This window comes from Triticum aestivum, chromosome 2D (assembly GCF_018294505.1).
Source record: "Triticum aestivum cultivar Chinese Spring chromosome 2D, IWGSC CS RefSeq v2.1, whole genome shotgun sequence".
Taxonomy (NCBI): Eukaryota; Viridiplantae; Streptophyta; class Magnoliopsida; order Poales; family Poaceae; genus Triticum; species Triticum aestivum.
In genome coordinates, this window is record NC_057799.1 from 382253148 (window position 1) to 382276011 (window position 22864).

At 44.9% G+C, this 22864-nt stretch overlaps 1 protein-coding gene and 2 pseudogenes across 2 annotated transcripts; 1 reads left to right on the plus strand and 2 right to left on the minus strand.

Annotated features, from left to right (window-relative positions):
• Positions 1 to 1483: 1483 nt before the first annotated feature.
• LOC123053280 (leucine-rich repeat receptor protein kinase MSP1-like) lies at positions 1484 to 11607 on the minus strand (annotated as a pseudogene).
• LOC123053281 (G-type lectin S-receptor-like serine/threonine-protein kinase At2g19130) lies at positions 7062 to 10361 on the plus strand (annotated as a pseudogene).
• A 1322-nt stretch (positions 11608 to 12929) lies between the features above and the next one.
• LOC123053282 (ubiquitin carboxyl-terminal hydrolase MINDY-3) lies at positions 12930 to 21526 on the minus strand. Of its 2 annotated transcripts, none has more exons than XM_044476738.1 (7): positions 20731 to 21526; positions 17417 to 17495; positions 15492 to 15646; positions 14939 to 15029; positions 14644 to 14829; positions 14465 to 14536; positions 12930 to 14053 (listed from the first exon to the last, which is right to left on the minus strand). In XM_044476738.1, exons 1-7 carry the CDS (start codon positions 21252 to 21254, stop codon positions 13232 to 13234), a joined length of 1929 nt encoding a protein of 642 aa, XP_044332673.1. In that variant the 5' UTR covers positions 21255 to 21526; the 3' UTR covers positions 12930 to 13231. The 2 variants fall into 2 exon arrangements, with proteins under 2 accessions (XP_044332673.1, XP_044332672.1); XM_044476737.1 differs by having other exon boundaries at positions 14644 to 14832; positions 20731 to 21525.
• Between the last annotated feature and the right edge of the window lie 1338 nt (positions 21527 to 22864).

Consider the following 22864-nt stretch of genomic DNA (forward strand, 5'->3'; position numbering starts at 1 on the left):
GGCGAATAGTGGATAGTTGTGCCGCAGCTAGAAGGCGTATACCTCAAGCTTGGGACCAGATTTGTTGAGTCCAGCATTGGCGCCATCAGGCGTGGTGTGGCTTCCCGGCTTCACACTGGCCTGAAGGCCTCGCGGGAAACAGGAGAAGTTGCGGTGGGTGATCTCGCCGGTCCTCCTGCTCCTGTCACCGCACTCCTTCCGGGCCTTCAATCCCACCCAACGTATTTCGGATTTTCGGGGCAGGGTAGTCCTGATAACGTGGTCCTGGTAACCACCGAGGCTTTGGGGTTTCCGGGTGGCGCGACGGCGGCGGCAGAGGCGTTGCTGGGCAAGATGGCGCGGCCTGGCGATGATTAGTGAGCTCAAGAAGCCGAGCTCGTTCGCGACATCCAACAGGAAGCCAAACTTTGGGCACCTCAATAACATCATCCCTGTAAACTAAACCCATTGTATTGGGGCTGAGCAGCCTCCTCCTGCTCACTGCCAAGCTCAACTTCGCCATCTAGAGTGCGTAGCAGAGGAAGGCCTACTTTTCTCTACTCTCTTTCTATCGATGGAATGATACGCATCAATGCGTATTCGCAAAAAAAAAAAAGTTCAGCCTTCATTCTGTAAGAAAGGACGATGTCTCTCTTGAAAAGGAAAGAGTAGGAGGCTAAACTTAGCATTCCTCTGTTTCCATATGTTTCAGTCTGGCTATTCTGCCGCGCTTTTTTTTTGAAATAATATTCTGCTGCGTCTTTAAGCCGAGTGAGCGGCCTACACTTTTGACCATGGTGTTTGACAGTTTTGTGTTGGTGATAGAAAAATGCCGTTGTGTCATTCGTGCTTGTTTGTCCAACGCTGTATAGTGTTTGTAATAATCAGTTTAAATAACCAAATAAGGAGACGAAGAATGATACGAGTACTTTGTCTCATCATGTGTGTTAAAGGCCGGGTACCAAGCTGTGCTTTGCTCGGGGTGATTCCTCACGAAGTGCTCCAAGATGTCCCTATGAAATGAACATTAGACAGTTTGGAATCAACACGCTATAAAGGAAAGTGAAGGAAAATAAACAGGAGTCACCTATATATAGTGGCGGTGTGCCCGGCATGTCGTCAGCTGGGAAAGTGGCGATGGCACCGGTACAACTGCATCATTTTCATAATTGCAATAGGTTCTTTCAGATGAACTGAGCATTGCTCAAAAGCCCAAGGCCCGGAACATTGCCTTCGTTTTGCAAGTTTTCAGGCCGCAACTTTGTTTTCTTTTCCTGGAGGCAGTCCATTGCAGGCAAGCTTGCAGATACAATAGCTTTGCATGCTGTATTTTCAAAACCTCCATAGAACCCGAAAAGAAGAATGAAGAGCAGAAGAGCATATTCTGGCAAACAGATGAGCAGAACCAGTACAACGGTGCACTACGACACAGAAGAAGAAAATTCAGTTAAAGCAAAAGCAGCAGCAGACCGTGAACAACAACAGAGTATAAGAGCTCTGGATCTGGCAAAGCAGACAAAAAACATGAGCTTAGAACTATCAGTTCTCTGAAATGCATAAACAAAAGAAAGGACAAGTGAACTTTCAGCACAACCATCTTCAGAGCTCCCATGCTGCCATGAGTGACTGACACACAGTACATGAATTAAGATACAACAGCATTTGTCCCAACTACAGCCTCAACATGAGCAACACTGGTTTATCTCATTACAATCTCCAGCATTTGTCCCAACTACAGCTACAAGTTACCTACCATCAGCCTGCATTATTACATCACATCACTGTCAAGAACAGTGCTACGAGGCCAGCACTACGAGCCCCTGGACACCGTCACCACCAGAGGCCCGCACTCCATTGGCTGGGTCGTCTTGAGGCCCTTCACCACCTCCACCATGCTTGGCCTCTTCCACGGCTCGTCGGCCGTGCAGTCCAGGGCGATGCCGAGCACGCGCACCATCTGCTCCCGCCACACGCCTGAGACTGGCAGGCAAGGATCAAACAGCTCGTTCCTCGCTCCGCGAGCGATCACCAATCGTACCCAGCCGACAAGGTTCCCACCACCTTCCAAGTCTTCTTGCCCTGTGGGTGGCCGCCCTGTAAGCAGCTCCAGCATGACGACGCCGAAGCTGTACACGTCGCCTTTCGTGCTGGACTTCATTGTCTGGCCATACTCTGGGGGGATGTATCCACATGTACCGGCAATGTCGGTGCTGACGTGAGTCTCACACGCGCTGATTATCCTTGCGAGGCCAAAGTCAGAGACCCTCGGCTCGAAATTCACGTCCAGCAGGATGTTGCGTGATTTCATGTCCCGGTGGATGATATGAGGCACAAATCCTTCATGAAGGAAAGCAAGCCCATGGGCAGAGCCGAGGCAGATCTTGAGACGGTCTGGCCATCCAAGCGCTTCAACTGCATCTGCTCGGTTCCTCAGCCATATCTCAAGGCTCCCATTCTCCATGTACTCGTAGATCAGGAACCGTTCATCGCCACAAACACAGTAACCAAGCAGGGGAACAAGGTTTGGATGCTTCACCTTTCCAATGGTCTCCATCTCAGCTAGGAATTCACGGTCACCCTGGAACTGATGGCCACCATGAAGCCTCTTGATCGCGACTCTCCGACCTTCAGGGAGTGCCGCCCTATAGACAGTGCCAAAGCCACCATCGCCTATGATGTGTTCCTTACTGAAATTCTCTGTGGCTTTCAGTATATCATCAATGGTGACCCGCAACAGTGAATGCTGAAAAGTTGCGAGATTGATACTCAGAGGTTCCCGTGACTTCCTTCCTAGGAGCCCATCACTTGAGGTTGGCTCAACGGTTGCCTTGGCCTTACCAGCGGGCGCAATAACCAATGAACTGTTCCTGGATAGTTTGTGTCTCAGATAAAACACGAGAAGTACTAACACAATGATGACAGCAAGTGAAAGGATACAAATGATCCCTAATCTTCAAACTCGATGAGATGGATGAGCCACCCTGCGACCAGTGCCATTAGTGGAACAAACACCTCCTGCTGCACAATCTAATGAGCTGTACATGTCGATGTGGTTACCAGAGAAGTTGGCAAATGTGAGGCCGAATATATTGCAAATACCACAAGGGATGACACCATAGAAATCATTGCTTGAGAGGTCAAGATAGTTCAAAAAGCTGAGATCAGAGAGTGCTGATGGTAAGCTTCCAGTGAGGCTATTGTTGTGGATATCAAGAGAAGACAGTTGTGTGAAGTTCGAGATAGGCTCATCTAGGGTCCCTGAGAAATGGTTACTGCTTGAATTGAAGAACAACAGTGAGCTTGAGGATTCTCCGTCCATGGGACAAAAGAATAAAATTTTCCCAGAGAGATTGTTGTTACTGACATCCAGGCGGTTCAGATATTTGTTGCACAGCAAAGACTGGGGTAGACTTCCGGTAAGTACATTACCGGACAAGTCTAGCATTGAAATTTTGGGAAGAACTTGGCCTATCTCAACAGGAATGGTGCCATTTAGGTGGTTGTTTGATAGAATAAGGCCTTGAAGTTGTACCAATGGTGCAGACCAAGGAAGCATTGGTCCAACTAATCCATTAGAAGACAGATTAATGCTTGTAAGATTTGTCAGCTCACCAAGCTCTGAGGGAATGGTGCCATTTAGCAAGTTGCCTTGCAGGTTCAACACCATCAGCATAGAACACTTCTTTATTGCTGCCGGAATCTGACCAGTCAACCGGTTGTATGACAGATCAAGAAGGCCGTTATGCTGCACAAACTCCGAGTCAGGGTGAACCTCATTTTCAAACCCCAGACAGATCTCAGCAGGAATAGCACCAGAGAGCTGGTTATAAGACAAAATCAAGCTATTGAGCAATGTCAAGTTAGATATGGCCCTCGGGACGTGCCCGGTCAGATTATTAGAGCTCAGGTCCAGTGTAGCAAGGTTTCGGCAGTTGAAGAGTTCTATTGGAATGTTCCCAGATAACCCGTTGCCATGCAGAGACAGAATAGTCAGATTTTGTAGATAGCCAACAGACTGTGGTATGGGTCCTTCCAAATAGTTATTGTCAATCTGCAACCTCTGCAAGCTGGACAACCTACCAATGCTATCTGGGATCTGGCCGGTAATCTGATTATTGCTGAGAGAGATCTGCAAAAGAGTTGATGACTCCCACAACCTGTCAGGCAGCATTCCTGTGAAATTGTTTAGGGACAATTCCAGACTAACTAAAGGCAGCTCAGCCAGGTACCCTGGTATCTCTCCATGAAGATGGTTTCCTAGCAAGTTCAGCTCGGTGAGGTTTGTGCATCCTTTAAATGTTTCCTCGATACTTCCAGTCAGATTGTTATCATGCAGTATGAGTGTTTGCAGGGAGTTGTCTTGACACATCTCAAAAGGGACAGAACCTGAGAGACGGTTAGTTTCTGCAGAGAAACTGAGCAGATGCTGCAATGGCTGCAATGGCAAAGGTCCACTGAACAAGTTTTGACCCAGCGATATAGATCTTGCATTTGCCCAGTTCCTTATCCAATCTGGAATATTGCCTGATAGTTTATTCCCTTCCACAGAAAAAGAGATAACAGTTTCCAGTTCTGCAAGTTCTTCAGGGATGGAGCCAGTGAAGGCATTAAATGACAGATTTATGAGAGTAATCTTCTTGCAGTTACTTAGTTCTTTGGGTATGCTCCCCCTGAGCCCTGCATTCTTCGCAATCAGCTGTGTCAGATTGCCAAGCAGACCGATGGATGTTGGGAGTTCAGCATCGAAGTGGTTCTCTGATATGTCAAATTTCTCCAGGCTTACAAGACCGCTGATTGACCAAGGGATGGTGCCTGTGAGTTTGCATTAGGGAGCAGAAGTACTTGAAGCCGCTTCAGATTACCAATTTCTTCTGGAATGCTCCCAGTGAACGCATTTTGTCCCAAAATCAGCAGTCGAAGGTTTTCCAATTGACCAATCTCCCTGGGTATTGGCCCCACAAAATTGTTTGAGGACAGATCAAGTGACATAAGGTTCACCAATGAGCTTATTCCGGAAAATATCAATCCACTGAGGTTATTCTGGCTTAGATCAAGATGCAACAGCTGAGACAGATTACGAAAAGCTGCTGGAATCGATCCATTTAGGCTGTTCATGTGAAGGTCCAGGAACTCTAGGTTCTGCAGACTGCCCAACTCTGTAGGAATGCCACTGGAGATGGAATTCCCGGATATGGAGAGCTTGGTGAGATGCTGCAACTGAGCAATTGCAGGGCTCAGTTGTCCATGTAATAAGTTGTTGTCAAGCACCATTTCTTTCAGCATCTTCAAGGTATATAATGAGTCAGGCAGGTGCCCAGTCAGCTGGTTGTCGTTCAGTTCTAGGTACTGAAGACGCTGCAAATTCCCCAGGGTGTCTGGAAGCTCACCGGTAAACCCACACCCACTTAAGTTCAGCAGAACAAGCGACTCGAATGCCCCAATGCATGAAGGAAACCGGACGTAGAGTGGCATGGAGGACAAGTCTATGGCCACAACGCTACGCCCCGAACAGGTTATACCTAACCAGCTGCAAGGGGGAGTTTCTGAATCAAACCAGCTGCGGAGGAAACCCTTTTCTTCAGCAATTGAGTGCCTCAGAGTGAATAAACTTTTTATATCACTTGATTCAGACATGACAGAACTGGGGATGAAGATCACAAGAAGAATGAGAAGGCAGATGCTTCGAGATCCCATTGCTATTATGTTCTTTGGACTTGTGTGATGTTCAATCTGCATAAGAGATTAAACATGTCAGCGGCTTTCAAAGAACCACATAACACATGACATGTCAAAAGTTCGTCATGTTCACTATGTCAATGCTAAAAAAAATGAGATATTCTATGTGATCCAGAACAAAAAGAAATTCAACTTTTCCTTTAGCATATGAGGAACCAGCAATCAAAGTGATACTCAGGGTTTTATTTATTTGAGCCAGACTGGATGTTCAAGGCTTCAAAACAAATGGCTTGTTTATTACAGAACTTGTAGATTTTAATCACACTTTGATGTAAATGAGCAATCAAAAGTTGTGCAATGATAGAGCTCAAGCAGGGATTTACACTGACTGCCTTCTCAACCATGACGCCCGAAGTACAGCAGACGAAACTCAACTCAATCGAAGTTCATACGCTCCCCTCAGAAATACACCCTGAACTCCTGAAGAAAAAGAAGAATCAGCAGTCAGTTCCATGCAAGTAATTCTCAGGTCAAGGTACAAGAATGAGTAAACAAGCAAGCCCATCCTAGTACAGTCAAAATCATACAGCACAACTGAAGAACCACGAGTGACAAACATTCCCACTTAGCACTGCCCCCTACCATCCAGCCAAGAGAATCGGGGCAATGCCGGTGTCCACAAGAAAGAGCACACTACGATAACAAACCCAGGAAACACAAAGGAGAAAAAACAGCAGCACAAGTGGAAAAAACCCTCCCGAAAGCCCAAGAAGCAGGGGAGTCGAACTGTAGGACACAGGATGCCCATGATCCATGCAGCAACATTGAAGGTCTCAATGAAGGACTTGCTGAAGTTGTATCTAGCCTGGGCAATCATGCCTTCCATTGGTAGGAGTTGAGGGGTGAATCAATAGTCACACAGCACCTGTGCTGAAGTCGCATTTCCAGAACAGGTGGTAGCAGGATTCAACATCTCCTACGTTACATAAAATGTAACTAGAATTTCCATTGATCTGGATGTGTCATTGGCTCATCGCTCGAGCAAGTCCTTAGGATTGAGCCTATCATTCAAAAGGAGCCAAGCAAACGCCTTGAGCTTGGATGAGCAATTTGACTTCCATATCTAGGAAGAGTAAGGGGCTCGAACATACTGGAGGGAGATGTCATAAATCTCTGATGCGGAGAAACACTCGCCCCAAGGGAAGCTCCAGGTGTCACAAGGAAACCCCACATACTTGACCCAGCTAAACATGAAAGTGGCCTCTGGTGAACAGGTCAGCGGCAATTCAATGGCGTCACCTCTCACCCGTGGTTACGCCATAACTTGGTATTTCTAACTGAGGTCATCCAAGACATAGTTGTGGTATTATTCATTATTTACCTCCATTGTTTCTGCAGCTGATTGAACCACTTAAACATGCATGTGGTGCATTTAAACATGCAGTGATGCCACTAAGTCACTGTTCTATACTCTTCGTTCATCTTTCTGCTTTTATAGTAGCAAACATGAGAGGTGAGGGTCAGTCCCTTCCTACCTGGTTCCCATATCAAATCACAAGTGCAAGAGTTTGAGAGGATGAGAACACAATGTTGGATGAGGTGAACGAAATATAAAAAGGTGCACTGGTTAGCCATCTTGTCACAATCATGCATTTTTTTAATCTAGTGTGCAACACATGGTCACCTAACACTTTTCACAAATTCTTTTTTCTGCTAGTGTTGGATTTTGCAAAGATGGCATGCCACTTGATTAGTAAATTAGGGATATCGATCACGGCCATAGAGGCGAGTGCTCGACTTTACCATGACGTTTGGTGTTGCCCAGTGTTTTAAGTACCCAATTCTAACCAAACTTCTTGATGTTTGGCTAGCTCTACAGGCCATTCAGCATGCATCTCTTCCTCATCCCTTTCGGGTTTTTCTTGTCCCTACACTTCCCTGGATGTTCTGCTGCCATGGACACCATTACATCTAGGCAAGCACTTGTCGGCAACGACAGGATCATCTCCAACAACGGCAAGTTTGCTCTCGGCTTCTTCCAGACAGGCAGTAAGTCCTCCCACAACACCCTGAACTGGTACCTAGGCATATGGTACAACAATGTCCCCAAGCTAACTCCAGTATGGATAGCAAATGATCATAACCCAGTTACAGACACCACCACGTCGGAGCTGATAATATCCAGTGATGGCAACCTCGTCATCTTAAACCAAGTCACCATGTCCATCATCTGGTCTACCCACACGAATACCATAAGCAACAATACCATTGCTATGCTATTGAACAGCGGAAACCTCATCCTACAGAACTCCTCGAACTCATCAAATGTGTTGTGGCAGAGCTTTGATTACCCCACAAATACCTTCCTCCCTGGTATAAAACTAGGTTGGAACAAGATCACGGGTCTGAATCGCCGTCTGGTTTCTAGGAAGAACTTGATTGACCTAGCCCCTGGCAGATATGGTGCAGAGTTAGATCCAAGTGGTGCCAATCAGTACATCTTTACACAGCTGAACTCGTCCATACCATATTGATCGAGTGGGGTATGGAACGGCCAATACTTTCCGTCAATACCAGAGATGGCAGGCCCTTTTGTTGTAAATTTTACATTTGTCGACAATGACCAAGAGAAGTACTTCACATATAACTTACTAGACGAGACAATCATTTTCCATCATCTGTTGGATGTCTCAGGTCAAACAAAATCTTTCCTTTGGCTTGAGAGCTCACAAGACTGGGTGATGACCTATGCCCAACCCAGAGTTCAATGTGATGTATTTGCTGTTTGTGGACCATTCACAATTTGTAATGATAATACGCTTCCATTCTGCAACTGTATGAAAGGATTCTCCATAAGATCGACTAGTGACTGGGAGCTAGATGATCAAACAGGCGGCTGTGTGAGAAATACTCCATTAGATTGCAGTATCAACAAAAACACAAGTGAGGAAGACAGGTTCCACCCTATCACATGTGTTGTATTGCCCAATAACGGTCACAGCACAGAAGATGCTACAAGTGCAGATAAATGTGCCGAAGTTTGCCTTGGCAACTGCACTTGTGCTGCATATTCTTATGGTGTCAATGGATGCTTTGTTTGGAATGGTGAGATTATTAATGTGAAACGGCAACAATGTGATGGTACTACAGATACTAACAAAGCCACTCTTTACATTCGCCTAGCCAACAGAGAGGTGCAAAGGTTGGAAAGCAACAGAAGACGGATAATCATCGGCATATCAATTGGTGCGAGTGTTGCTTTCTGCGGTTTATTGTCACTCTTCTTGCTACTGGTGATTAAGAGGAACAAGAGGTTGTCTGCTCATAGAATGGAAAACCTTCAAGGTGGTGAGGGCATTATTGCGTTTAGATACGTTGATTTGCAACGTGCAACAAAAAACTTCTCTGAGAAGCTAGGGGCAGGTGGTTTTGGTTCTGTATTCAAGGGGCTTCTAAATGACTCCACTGCCATAGCAGATAAAAGACTTGATGGTGCTTGCCAAGGAGAGAAGCAGTTCAGAGCTGAAGTGAGGTCAATCGGATTCATTCAGCATATCAATCTAGTTAATCTAATTGGCTTTTGTACTGAGGGCGATAGTAGGTTGCTTGTCTACGAACAGATGCAAAACCGTTCTCTTGATGCTCATTTATTTCACAACAATGCTACAGTTTTGAAATGGAGCGTTAGGCATCAAATAGCTCTTGGAGTTGCTAGAGGACTGGTCTACTTGCATGATAGTTGCCGGGATTGCATCATACATTGTGACATTAAGCCAGAGAACATACTTCTTGATGTGTCATTTGTTCCGAAAATAGCAGATTTCGGGATGGCAAAGTTTCTCGGAAGGGATTTTAGTCGAGTTCTCACTACAATGAGAGGAACAATTGGATATCTAGCACCTGAATGGATTAGCGGAACTGTTATTACAGCAAAAGTCGATGTCTACAGCTATGGCATGGTTTTGTTGAAAATTGTATCAGGAAAGAGGAACTCGGGTAGACAATGTACAACCAGTGATGATTATGTGTATTTCCCTGTGCAAGTTGCAAGCAAACTACTCGAAGGGGATGTGGAGAGTTTGGTGGACAGCAATCTACATGGAGATGTCCATTTGGAACAGGTGGAAAGAGCTTTGAAGGTTGCATGCTGGTGTATTCAAGATGATGAGTTTGATCGACCCACAATGGGTGAAGTAGTTCAATATCTTGAAGGTTTTCTTGAAGTCGACATACCCCCAATGCCAAGACTACTTGAAGCAATTGCAGGGAATCCACACTCGAAATGTAAGCACGACTTCATTTATGCAAACATCTTAATTCAAGCACAATTATTTGTCATGCTGGAAGCCTGGAATCCAAGAAAATAAAAAGAGACATGCTAAGCACTTCAGGTTTTGTCATGAGTACATTTTTTATATTACTGATAAATCCTATGGAACATCAACATTCATTGCTAGCATTTCTGATCGCAGTATCTTTTATATGTTCATTTAGTTGATGGGTACCTGGACCAAGATTCACAAGAGGCAGGCAAACTGCAACATACCTCAGAGCTTCATGAAGACAGGTTGCTGCAATGATGGAGCAGAGCTTCCCTTCAGCGATTGTCTCAACCCTGAAATACCAGTGGCAAGTTAGCATTCCTGAAAATACTTGTTTTTCAGGATATACTGTTGTATTTATGCATAGCAATCATTTGGACTCTCATCAAAGGTCGCTGACACTCTTTAAGATTGAAGGTGTGCATAGAAGCACAAGTATTTTTGACATAAATTATTGGTTGGTTGTCTACGTGATCTTCTAAAAAATGGATGCAAGTACGGATCTAGTACAACTTGACTAGTGATCGTTGTCTGTGTTGTATCCAAATATTATGTTTTTCTTCTTCCATTAGTGGCGGAAGTTCTGCCGTTTAGATGAAGAAAGAGAATTAATTAGTGAGCATGAACCCTGTAAAGACTGCAGAAGGTATGAAATGGTCAAAGGAAAACTGATACTCCCTCCGTCCCAAAATAAGTGTCTCAACCTTATTTTGGACTATTTCGGGACGGAGGGAGTAAAACCAGATTGGCCTATGACAGAACAATAGCAGCAGCTAAATAGGCTAGCGCACAACCTGTGGTAGCAAATTGCTAGCCTTAACTGCAATCAGTTGTTGAGGCATGTTGAATCAACATGGTTATGGGATTCTTAGCAACAAAAGATGAAGATAATTGGCACTTCCTCATTCCAAAGGTGGACTTGTATACTACTGCTTCCGAGTCCCTCGGTGGAATTCAGCCGTCCGGGCTCATCCCCAATTCAACAAAATGTCAGGTGGAAAAAATTGGGGATGCAGGCAGGATGCGGCGAAGAGTGGATAGTTGTGCCGCAGCTAGAAGGCATATACCTCAAGCTTGGGACCAGATTTGTTGAGCCGGGCGATGAAGGTGGGCACTGCCGAGTCCGGCATTGGCGTGGTGTGGCTTCCCGGCTTCACACTGGCCTGAAGGCCTCGCGGGAAACAGGAGAAGTTGCGATGAGTGATCTCGCCGGTCTTCCTGCTCCTGTCAGCGCACTCCTTCCGGGCCTTCAATCCCACCACGACCGTGACCCCTGAGCGGTAGAAATTGTACCTCTAGACCGAGGGGTTTCGGGACGCCACCGCAATGGTGGCGACACTGGCACCCGACGTATTTCGAGGCGGGGTAGTGGTGGTGGCCTCTGATAACGTGGCCGTGGTGACCCCCGAGGCTTTGGGGTTTCAGGGTGGCGCGACGGCGGCGGAAGAGGCGTTGCTGGACAAGATGGCGCGGCGATGATTGGTGGGTGGAGACGGGAGGCCTGACTGCTTGGAGGTGGGGGGGAGGAGGTTCAGGGGAGGGAGTGGAGAGTTGGTCGGAGTCTGGGCGAGGGGGAGGGGAGTTCCGACGAGCAGCTCATCGCCGGCGTAGCGAGAGGAGAGAGGGGCCCGCAGCCGCAGGTTAGGCTGGTTGTAATAGGGAGTATCATATATTAGTATGTATTATGTAGTATTTTTTTTATTGTCATGCATGACACAAAGCAGCATAGCATTTATTATGATACGGTATCATGATATGATACTCCATTACCTCTTTCTTCATTTAATAATATGACACCTCATCAAAAATTGCCTAGTTGGCATGCTGCTACCGCGGGTCTTATGCAATCGATGATACTAGCTATGATACTATCATTACGACCAGCCTTAAAGACCGCTTGTGCTGCTTCTATTTTTCTCGGAGAAACTTCATCTGTCAGACCAACATTAAATCGGACGGTTGGAACGACGCCCTACGTGCGCCGATGTGTGATTTAATTTTTTTTAGGGTTACGCCGTGTGATTGATTATAATTTATCTATTTTGTGCGAAATGGATTGAATTTCTATTTTTGTAACACAATGCAATCGCCAAAGCATTCGTGATCTCACTAAACAAACATCAAAGTGAGCGGTCGCTGAGTGTTTTTTTTTGGTGCAAAGTCATGTGCATCAATTCAAAACTTCACACATGATCGATGTAGAGATTGGCGCCTCGCTATAACATGAGACACAAAAACGTCAAATCTAGGGTTTGATCCTCGATAGATTAGGTGTACCACTGTCCTCCCTATAACCATCCAATGAGTTGTACATTTTGTTTTCACTTCTGCCCTTATGATTTGGCTTTTATTCCATGATATCCTACGAAATCGATTATAACCTCTCTTTTTTTACGCAACCACGTTCCCAGATCCCACCTCGTTCGTTTCCTCTTCCCGAACAAATTCTCACGCCCGTTCATCTATCCTGCATATGACACACCTCGCCACCGAGCTCACCATGGAGGACGAAGAGGTGGATGGCGACATAGCCCTTGGAGCAAGAACACTCAAATCTTGAGGGGCTGAAGGTTGTTCTAGCTGGCCATGGCATGCTCCTCTAGCAGTCTTCTGAGCTTGTCGTTGCTAACTGGACCCAAACAAAGCTGCAGATTGACCAATTACGCCAATGTACCACCGTAATTATCTCATAACAACCTCGTAGTCGTTACCGTTGTGTTTACCAAGCACGTCAATACATAAATCAACTACACGGACACGTTCAACTGAAATAAGCAAGGAGTGTATGTGCGTCTGTGTTCAAAAAAAAAAGAAGCAAGGGGAACATTTTTTCGGTCAACGAAAGAAAGGTTATAGGCAAGAAAGTAAGAAATCAAAAGGTGGACAAGTACGCACTATCATAGAACTTTTACAGCTCCGTCAGATGTAAAACAAACAAGTCGCTCAGCTCTGTGTCAGATATAAAATAAACTACAACAAAATCATCTGTGTACAGGAAAGAATGTGCCTCGAGACTTAACAGCATGTCCATAAAAGGTGTATACATCTAATGTCAATTAAAAGAAAAAAGAAAACTCATGTCCCTGATAAGATGACGCGATAAAAAGGATTCATGTCGATGGGGGAAAACATATATTCATCAACACCAGCAGCCCCTTCCAAAACTTTGCATGGCATGGTCAACACTATGGGAGTTCAAGCAGTCTGCTCGAAATCAGCCCAACAAGTGATATGACTGGAATTCAAGCATCAGATCAGACGATACTCGGCACATCTCCAGACCAGCTGCAAGCTGCCCGTGGCCATCGAGTTCTAATGCAGTCCACTAGTGGCGCATGCTGACAAGCAGTCTGAACTGGTGGAGCAAGAGAAAGAACACTGTCATTCTTGCTGCCGCTGGCCGATGAGCTTACAACATCAGCTAGATATTCATCCTGCGTCCACCTAGGTGGGACGCTCACATTTAACTTGCATATCCTAGGTCTTTGTATTGGAGTTGAGCCTCCTGTGTTTCCACTCCCATTAAGCACTGACTTGGCAATTCCATTGAAGTGGTAGATAGTGAATTGCTTCTTGCCCATAAGGCCAGTTGGATCTTTCATGCCTCCAGCCCTTTTATCCAACTGAAGCAGTGCCTGCCAGAACTCACTCCATACTATAACGCCCGCATTACAGAGATCGTCGAGCTTGTCAGAAGGAAATGTTATGTCGGTGTCCCTCAGAACTTGCTGGAATCCCTCCACCGCAATAAAGCCTCCACCTCCACTCTGGTCTTGCGCATCAAATGCCCTCCTAATTTTGGATTCACGCTCTTCCAGCTCATTCTCCTCTTGGACGTTGGGATTTAGGGCAAAAAGGACAGTGTAGTGACTTTCACTTCCCACCACCCATATAGGCCATTTCGGGCACTTTAGGTACTGACCAACCTTGCACAAATTTAGTGATTCCAGAAGGGTAAGGAACCCAACTTCAACATCACTTGGAATGCCTTTCAGGGACATGCCGCCACCAAGGTCCATCTTGCCATCAAATACATTTGGGACAGCCTCTCCACAAAGCAATAAATTTACAATTTCCTGCAAAAGACCACACTAGGTTGTAATGTAATGTATAGATATTACTGATAATAATGGGCAGTCCTAGTACATAAAACGTTGTTCAATATTTATAGCTTTCAAGTGAGTCCAGCACTGTATTCCAACAGTAAGCACTGAATTGCTATGTCAAGTGTGATATGCTGCGATCCAAAGAAGCCAACAGCCCTGTTCATCATGGAGTGGGCATGCATCCGTAAATACCATACTTATAAGTTTATATGTTTGTCCTCACTTCACATAAAAGGGTTAAACCTGAAGTGACACTGCTTGCACAAACAAGACTTATGTGCAAGTGTAACTCGAGTTAAACTGACAGTGTGGTACTAAATGGCAGGGTGTCACAGTAAGCAAGTCGTGCTAAAATACTGGAGTTGATAATGCTATCAGTACCTGAGAAGCATGCCCAAATGGAGCTGTGACCAATGGTTGGCTTGGATCATCCCTATCTGCTTGGATACAATCCTGGTTCAAAATTGATTGAAGTTCAAATACACCACTGAGTTTGCAATTTATTCAACTGTGCAAGCAAAAAAAAAAATGCACACCACAAAACATAGACATAGACATACCAGTCCCCGTGAAAGTAAAGAAGAGATAAGAAATAACATGGCACCCAGTCGACTTCGAAACAGAGGAATGTTTGCCAGAAGCATGTTGAATGCATCCTTCCTTGAGGTAAATGTAATTATTCTAAGAACTTTCTGGAAATCAATTGCCGATTCAACAGAAATGCCTTCCAAAGCAGCATCAACTTTCTGCTGCAAGTTCCAAAAGAGAATTGTCGTCATGCTGTATATGGAAGTATAATCAACTTTGAAGCATCTCAAAGCTTACAAGCACCTGATTGTTATCAAGTCCACTTACCTCACGAATGACACCTCCAATGAATGCCACAACAGCTCTTTTCCCAGTTCCACATAAAAATAGAATTTCCACCATAGCATGAACCAATGCTCTAGTAAAAAAAAATCAATAAACAGCCGTTTGAGTATCAAGAATAATAAGAAAGTACAATGCTGCAAACTGTATAATGTTTCATGATACATTTAGAATATCAATTCTAAAATATTAACGTGGGGAAATAATAGGTATGGAAGCATTTAGGTTCTCCACGGAATAAACATTAGAGCATGGCTGTTGTTTCAATAAAGTAATAAAATGGCAAGGATTTTTAATAGTTCACTGAAACACAGCTTTTGGTTTGGTAAATCAAGGGATCTGTCACAAACACATGAATAGAGAACTAACTAAGAAATGCCGTGGGCTTAAATTAAAAAAAAAATCTCCCACGTCAGTCTGCTATGTTTTTATTTTCATAATGAAGAACGGTGGTTCAGAAGAATTACTGAATACGTAGATAATTAGCTAAAAGACAACACTGGCATCAGTATGGTTTTTAAGGAGCAAAAGAAACCACCTCGTCTTTCCATCCTCGGTAAGAGAAGAAAAATCATCCCTTGCAGCAAAAGAACTCTGATAAAATCGTCTTTGTCCAAGAGCAAATGATGGATCACTGACCTCTGGGTTACCCAAATTATCAGAGAAAAACAGAAGATATTTAAGGACATATGCCTGCAAAAAGAGAACATGAGAAGTTGCCATCAGAAATGTTGAGCTTGGTGATAGCAGAAACAATTGCACAACAGATAGCTAAATAAATAGTTAGATCTCGTCTGTAAACACATTACTGTGACAAATTAGAAAAAAAAATCATAGGCTTATATACAAGAAAAAGGTATAAGTCAGATAAGCTGCTCAGCTTTGAACAACTTCTCTGCTGATTTAATGTAACAGCAGGATGCCCCAGCGGTCCTACCAGACCTTACTAAGAAAAGTACAGATTTGTGACCACCAACGATAGGGTTTGTTCATCAGGATAAATTAGAGATAAAAAAATCAGGAAACAGGATTTTAAATTGGACCAAGGCGAGCTCATATAAGAAGAAAAAAGGTCGACCGGTAGAGCTACTCAGCTTTAAACGCTTTTTGGCATAACTAGCTCAGTGCCTGTGCATTATTACAAAACCAAAAAATCTGAGTTAGCCACCCAGCATAGAAGATTAATGGGAAGGCGTATGTGTGATTTGATCGCTGCACGAGATCCAGCTAGAAAAAAGAGCGAAATGACAGGGAAGAGTTGCAGGCAGTGATGCCCTGAAGCAACTGAAACAACCATGGGAGGGTTGCAAGGTTGGGAAAGGATAAGCATAGGGAAGAGAAGCGACACATGGGAGGTGATTGAGGAAGAAAGATAGCAGCGGAATGGCATCTTTCATCCCGTTTGAATAAGTAAAATCGTTTGCTCTATATGCTATAGCATGTGAAGAGTTGGTTGGTTGAGTGGTGGAAGGTAAAACCCATAGCAATGTTTTGAGTTTGAGGTTCGTCCTGTATGTGTTACTTTGTGCCTTTTACAAAAATGCTGGTCCCACGTGAGTAAAAGCGTGCTTGTTTACTTATACGAGTAAGTGTGCAATTATTTACTTGTGCCTTCTCCCAGGGCGATTCTCCCACTTGCGAGTATGGAGTTCATTTATTACTTGTGACTTTTGCAAGATTGTTAGTCCCAGGTGTGAGTAGAATGGAGAGTGAGGAGTGAACTCAACCACCAACTCAAATCTTTGTAAGTAGGAAAGAAATTTAAGTAACGGCAGACTGCCCCAACCTATCTCTTACACGTCTGTTCAATTCATCAGGAGTTTGAGATTTGTCATGTATGTGTTAATTTGTGTCTTTTACAAGAACGCTGGTCCCACGTGAGTAAGAGCGTACTTGTTTACTTATACGAGTAAGTGTGCAATTATTTATTTGTGCCATTTCCCAGGGTAATGCTCCGACGTGCGAGTATCGAGTGCATTTATTACTTGTGACTTTTGCAAGATTGTTAGTCCCAGGTGAGAGTAGAATGGAGAATGAGTGAACTCACCACCAACTCAAATCTTTGTAAGTAGGAAAGAAATTTAAGTAACGGCAGAATTCTCCAACCTATCTCTTACACGTCTGTTCAATTTACCAGGGTCACTACACAGGATGCTTAGGCGCGGGGGCAGAGCTTGGTTGGGACCAACCTGGGCCTTGGCCCCTCCTGCGATTTTAGCACTACATGGAACTTTTTGGCTAACTGTGAATTGAAATCACTACTTAATCATACACCAATCAGTGTTGACCCCTCCTCAGTTTAGCTCTGTGTTGAGTTGGCGGTTCATAGTATTGACCAAAGTTCAGGCAGTCCAACTGAAGTGACACCCAGTTAAGGCAAGGAAACATGTAGAATTCTAGACAGCAAAAATGCCCACAATAACACTCAATCAAACACAATTAGCTAAAGCAACAATGATGTACCTGCACTGTAGCTAAGACACCACAAGGGCCACCTTCATGTTGTACCAGTCCCATAGCTGTTTCTGGGTCAGAGCTGAACCTGCATACATTTTAACAATAATTAGAAAAATAGCATTCAATTGTATGACTGCAATGAAAGGTGTGATAGGATCAATGCTATGATATTTCCAAGAAACTGTATGCGTTAATTTCTAATGGTGCAGGCATGCAAATTCCTGTTAACTGTCAAATCTGGAAATTTTCCTACTTCATCGCCAGAATTTGCCAGCAATCAGAGTCATAATTCAAAATAATCACACTTTTAACTTGGACTCGGAGCACCAATATACCAAAGGCATACTTAAAACTTCACGTGTTAAGTCAATTGCGCAAAAACTTATTCAAACTAAAAGGTCCCTTTGATGTGTGAGAGTGAAGACATGCGATCCAAGCTGGATTCAGAGAAACAAAATAAAATTGATCAAGTCAATCCTAGAAAGCTTAGAAGAAGAAAAATGTTCAGAACTGGAGCTCCTGAAGGACCGCGTTTCACCCAAAATGCTTGATGCTCTGTGCTGCATGGTTCTCCCATACTGTTCCCATGCAAAAAATAGCAGTGGCTTAAAATTGTTGCACGTAGGCCCTTTGATCGCTACATAATTATTTTTCTCAACCACCAATGCATAATTATGAAGATATTTGCAACTCCAGCAGCAGTTATTTTCACAAACACCCCTAACGAAGTTACCTTTGATGACAAGACATCAAACATGGTATTAGCTAGCCATGGCAAATGCCCATTATTTGTAATGGCCAACATGCCATAAGTTCTTATCCAGGGTGGGTTCCATTTCCTGGCAGTACCGGCCAGTTACTGCCAGGAATGGGACAGTGCCAAGGTAATATAAATCGGATGGTTTATTTTGAATTTAAATTCCTTTATTAAAAGTATGCAGTATCTTCTAGCTGATATGATCACATCCAGAATGGATACGGCAAGAAGCTACAATTGGTACAACAAAGAAGCGTGAATTAACATAACTACTTAAAAATTGAGGTTGATGAAACCTTTTGTTTTGTTTATTTCAAATTCTGAAATCCAAAACCATCAGAATTTGACGAAACCCCACTGGTAACCGGTCAAAACTGGATGCCAGAACCTGGCAGGAAGCAGGAAGCAGGAAGAGCACAGGAAAGTGAACCATTTTTCGAGAAAACGCGATGTCTGGTTGTATTTAAAAGGTAGGACAGACCCAGTGTATAGAAGCTCGCACACAAGGTGGGGTCTGGGGAGGGATTATAGGAACCTAGTCTTACCCCTGCGAAGTGCAATGCAGAAAGGCTGGTTCGAACCCAGGGACCTCTTGTATTTAAAAGGTAGGAAGAAAGCAAATCACACTCAGGCGGGCAGAGGCAAGGAAAAAGGCAGAAAAACAAGGTCCTCGGGGAATCAGTGAAACATCCCAACCCTCTGGCCAGCAAGCAGCAAGCGCTGCGGTGCCGGCTCTAACCCAATATTTCTCGCGTCCAACTTCAATATGCTTCCATCAGATCTGTACTCCTCTCAAAGAGAAAATTTACTAGTACTGGAAGCTCATGTATCATGTATGGCATGAATATTAAATTATAGAGCACGACCAATGTCATCTTTAATTGCTAGTTTCTGCGATTGAAACTGCCATGATATATAGAACGTTTCTCATAATTGGGTTGGAAAATGGAGAGGTACTACCAATGTTTAACTTAACAACAAGAAACAAAAAGGAAATGCAAGTCAGAGAACACATCTCCATGCACATCTATTCTGCCACGAGAAAAGAAAAAAATTATGGAACTTACATTTTGCCATGCATGGAGTATTTATTAACTACCAAATTTGTGTTCTCCATATATGCTATGGCAATGTTTCATATGTATACTACTACCTCGTCCGGGTTTAAAGGGCCGGAGGGCCACAACACACAGTCCAGATTTATAGGCCGGGTATTTATTGCCCTGTGTTAATTCGCGGATTAACAAGCATTTGTTCTGGGATACGTGGGGACGGATGAAAGAGCTGGCATGAGAGCGCGCTGGTTGGCTGGCCGTGCGGCTGCGCGCGAGACTTGTGGCGTGCAGGCTTGCTGATTGGCGAATTTGGAGAAAGGCTAACGATTAACGCATTAATTGGAGCAAAGTATGGCCCGCTGCTTTGTGTACCGCTGCGCTGCCTTGGTCCTGGAGAATTGGTCGGACGGCCCTTTAAACCCGGACGGAGGTAGTATAAATGAGTACAGTTAAGGATGCCCAGATGCCAATCTAAGTAACCTCAAGGACAACCTCTTGTTCTCTTAGTCTCCTACCATGATTCGATCCTCAAAGATACACATAACCATGTATGATCACTTTGAATCATGACTATCATTCGCTGGCAGAAACAACTAAAATACACAATATATGTCCACATCAGTCTGTCTTCACAGAACACTGAACCATTGATTGACACCCAATCCTCGAGTATTCAGGGACAGTGGGACACTAAACCCTAATCTCATAAACACATGTCTAACACTAATTTCTAGGTGCCCATCACCATGCCCATCAGAACAGAAACTTAACATAACCTACTTAGACAATGAAAGCAACGAAGTCACCAAAGGCCATTATCTTACAGATATGGGAGGTGAAATCAGAGCGGATATGGACATATGTCGCTCATTTCGTACCCTAAACCACATTTTTTTCGTGGGACTCAGAGTTGGACATGTGTCGTGCCCGATATGAGTACAAATGCAAATATTACCGGGTACTAATGTTAATCAAATAAGAACTGTATAAAACATAAACCATTTATATGGCAATATAAAGATCAATCAACCATACAATTTCCAAAATGCAACTACATGAATAATTCAACAAGGCAAATTAACTCGTAAATATATGGTTTCCACTTGTTGTACGATGACATTGGATGACATGTACCGTGCAAGACAATGTGAAATTAACCTACCAAAGGCACCTTTCCAAGAAAAATATGTACAAGTACAGCATCAGGAAGGTCGATAGCCACACAAGCAATGGGTCAGGCCTTCAAAAGGGCCGGATATGAGCGGTGGGCTAAGATCTATAGGCTGAGCAAGTTAGCTTGTCCCGTATATCATAGATTATATTATCCGAATAGTTCCGTTACAAAACCGGATATCACTCATCCTATATCACATCCCATATCCTATTCTGGAATCAATGCCGGATTTCTATTTCGGTGAATGGGTAAGTGCTCCAGAAATCAAAGTATCCCTCTATTTTTCACCCATATACACATATTAATGAGACTGAAGTACCAAACAAAAGCTCACCTGATACCCTGATTGCTCCACTGCGCCAGCACTGCCTTTGAAACCCCACTCCCAAACACCATGAGCCAGAGCTTCTCAGCGAGCTCCGGATGCAACTCCTCCCCTTTCTCCTCCTCTCCCACATCAACCTCCAACTCCACTTCCGCCTCCTTCACATCCTCCATAGGTACCACGGTTGATTCCGACTCCACCTTCACGTCCTCCGGGGCGGAAGGTTGCTCCGCCACCACGGCCGTCGGCTGGGACGGCGGCGGCACCACGACGGCGGCGGGCGGGGCGACGGTGACGGGCGGGGCGACGGTGACGGGCGGGGCGACGGCGGCAGGCGGGGCGACGGCGCGGAGGCGCTTCTCGGCGGCGGCGGCCATGAGCTCGCGCTGCTTGCGGCGTGCCTCCGCCTCAGGCGACTCCCCGGCGGGCGATGGGGGCTTGCTGCGCTTGGGCTCGGGCTGCGCCGGCGGCGAGCCGTGGAGGCTCATGCGGAGCGCCATCTGGAGCTCCTCCTCCTCGTCCCGATCCCCCATTGAAAGCCGCTCCGCCGAACCCTGGCCGGATCGATCCGGCTCGAAACCCAAACCCTAGGGCAGGGTTTGGCCCCTCGCCCCCGGTCGTAGGCTTCGAGCTAGGGACGAAGTGGAGCGGGCGGTAGTTGTTGGAATTCGGGCCTGGGGCATCGGGATCCGGGATGGCGGCGGGTCAGGAGGCCGACATGGTCGGTGTATTTGTAGGAGCGCCGTCGCGACGGCGATGCGACGGGGGGTGGTGGGGTGTGTCAGAAACGGAAGTGTTCTCCCGGTGGCTGTTCGGTGCGCTGCACACTTGCGGCTCGGGCGCGTGGTTTGGCTGAACAACCGATGACTTGTGGGGCCAAGATAGATCGTGGCCCAGCTGTCATGGACTGGCGGCAGATGATTCCTGGTGACTGGTTGGACGGTACGGTAGCTTTGGCTTCCCCTGCTTTGGAGTTTGGACAGTGCGGCATGAGATCCGCCTTCATCATTGGTCTACCCTCAAGTCGAATGCGTTTTCGGCCCTTCGATGGAAGAATTTTCGTAATCTCACGGAATTCTATGTATACCATAACATTTAATTGTTGTTCTTTTTATTTTGGAATAGACACATTCTTGCTTCTTACGACCATAAAACTATGTTTCCGAGTTCCATTTCAGGTTTCCATTCTTGCATCGCCGGAAATACTGAAATAAATTCAGAAATAAATGTGAGCACCAGAACTTAACCCTGGTGGGCTCGGGATACCACTGTCCCTCTAACCATTCAATCACAAGTTGGTTCACCGATGTTCATATTTTTAGAATCAATATATTTTCAACAAATTATTAGTGGGTCGCTTGTAGTAATACGATTTGTACTATAATAGTTCTAGCACTTCATAGTGTAAAGTACGAGTTGAGATGCAAAAATGTGCTAAGACGAGAGAAATTTTGTTGAAGCAAACTTGAGGCTGCAGCCCCGCACCCACTCCATCCCAATCTTGACAAATTTAGTGAAGAAAATTCTTTTATATGAGTTTTACATTAAAAGTTAGAGCTTTTGCAAACCCCCCACCCCCCCCCCCCCCCCCACCCCCAGAGAGAACCAATCTTTGTCTAGCTCTCCTAGTATTATTATGTGACGTTGGCTCAAACTTATAGAGATTAGTATACGTGACCGGTATCACAAAAATGTTGATATTCTAAGTAACATGCTTGCATGAATAGTACTCAATTTGTTTCATGTTATTCCTATTATCTTTTTCCCTTGCCATGTGTCTCTCTACCTTATTGTTCTTTGCTTTGGGCATTCTCGATCGACTCAAAAAACACATGCTCATGGTCACTGGAGAATTCTCACCCACATGACACAAGGAGACACCGATCCACACCTTTAAGGCTCCGGGGGTGCCTCGAGCCAACTTTCTTCGATGTAGTTTGTAGTATAGTGAGTTGTCATGTCTCGCCGCCACACGCTTCTGTCGGAAAAATAAAGCGTTTTGAGCTATACTTCTAATGGACGAGTTGGTGAATAGTCTCCGTGGTTTATTTTCGTTGGTTTTTTTTGTGTCTCCTCCCACCACCCCCTCCCACCCTGGTGAATAGTCTCCGCGGTTTATTTTCGCTGGTTTTTTCGTCTCTCC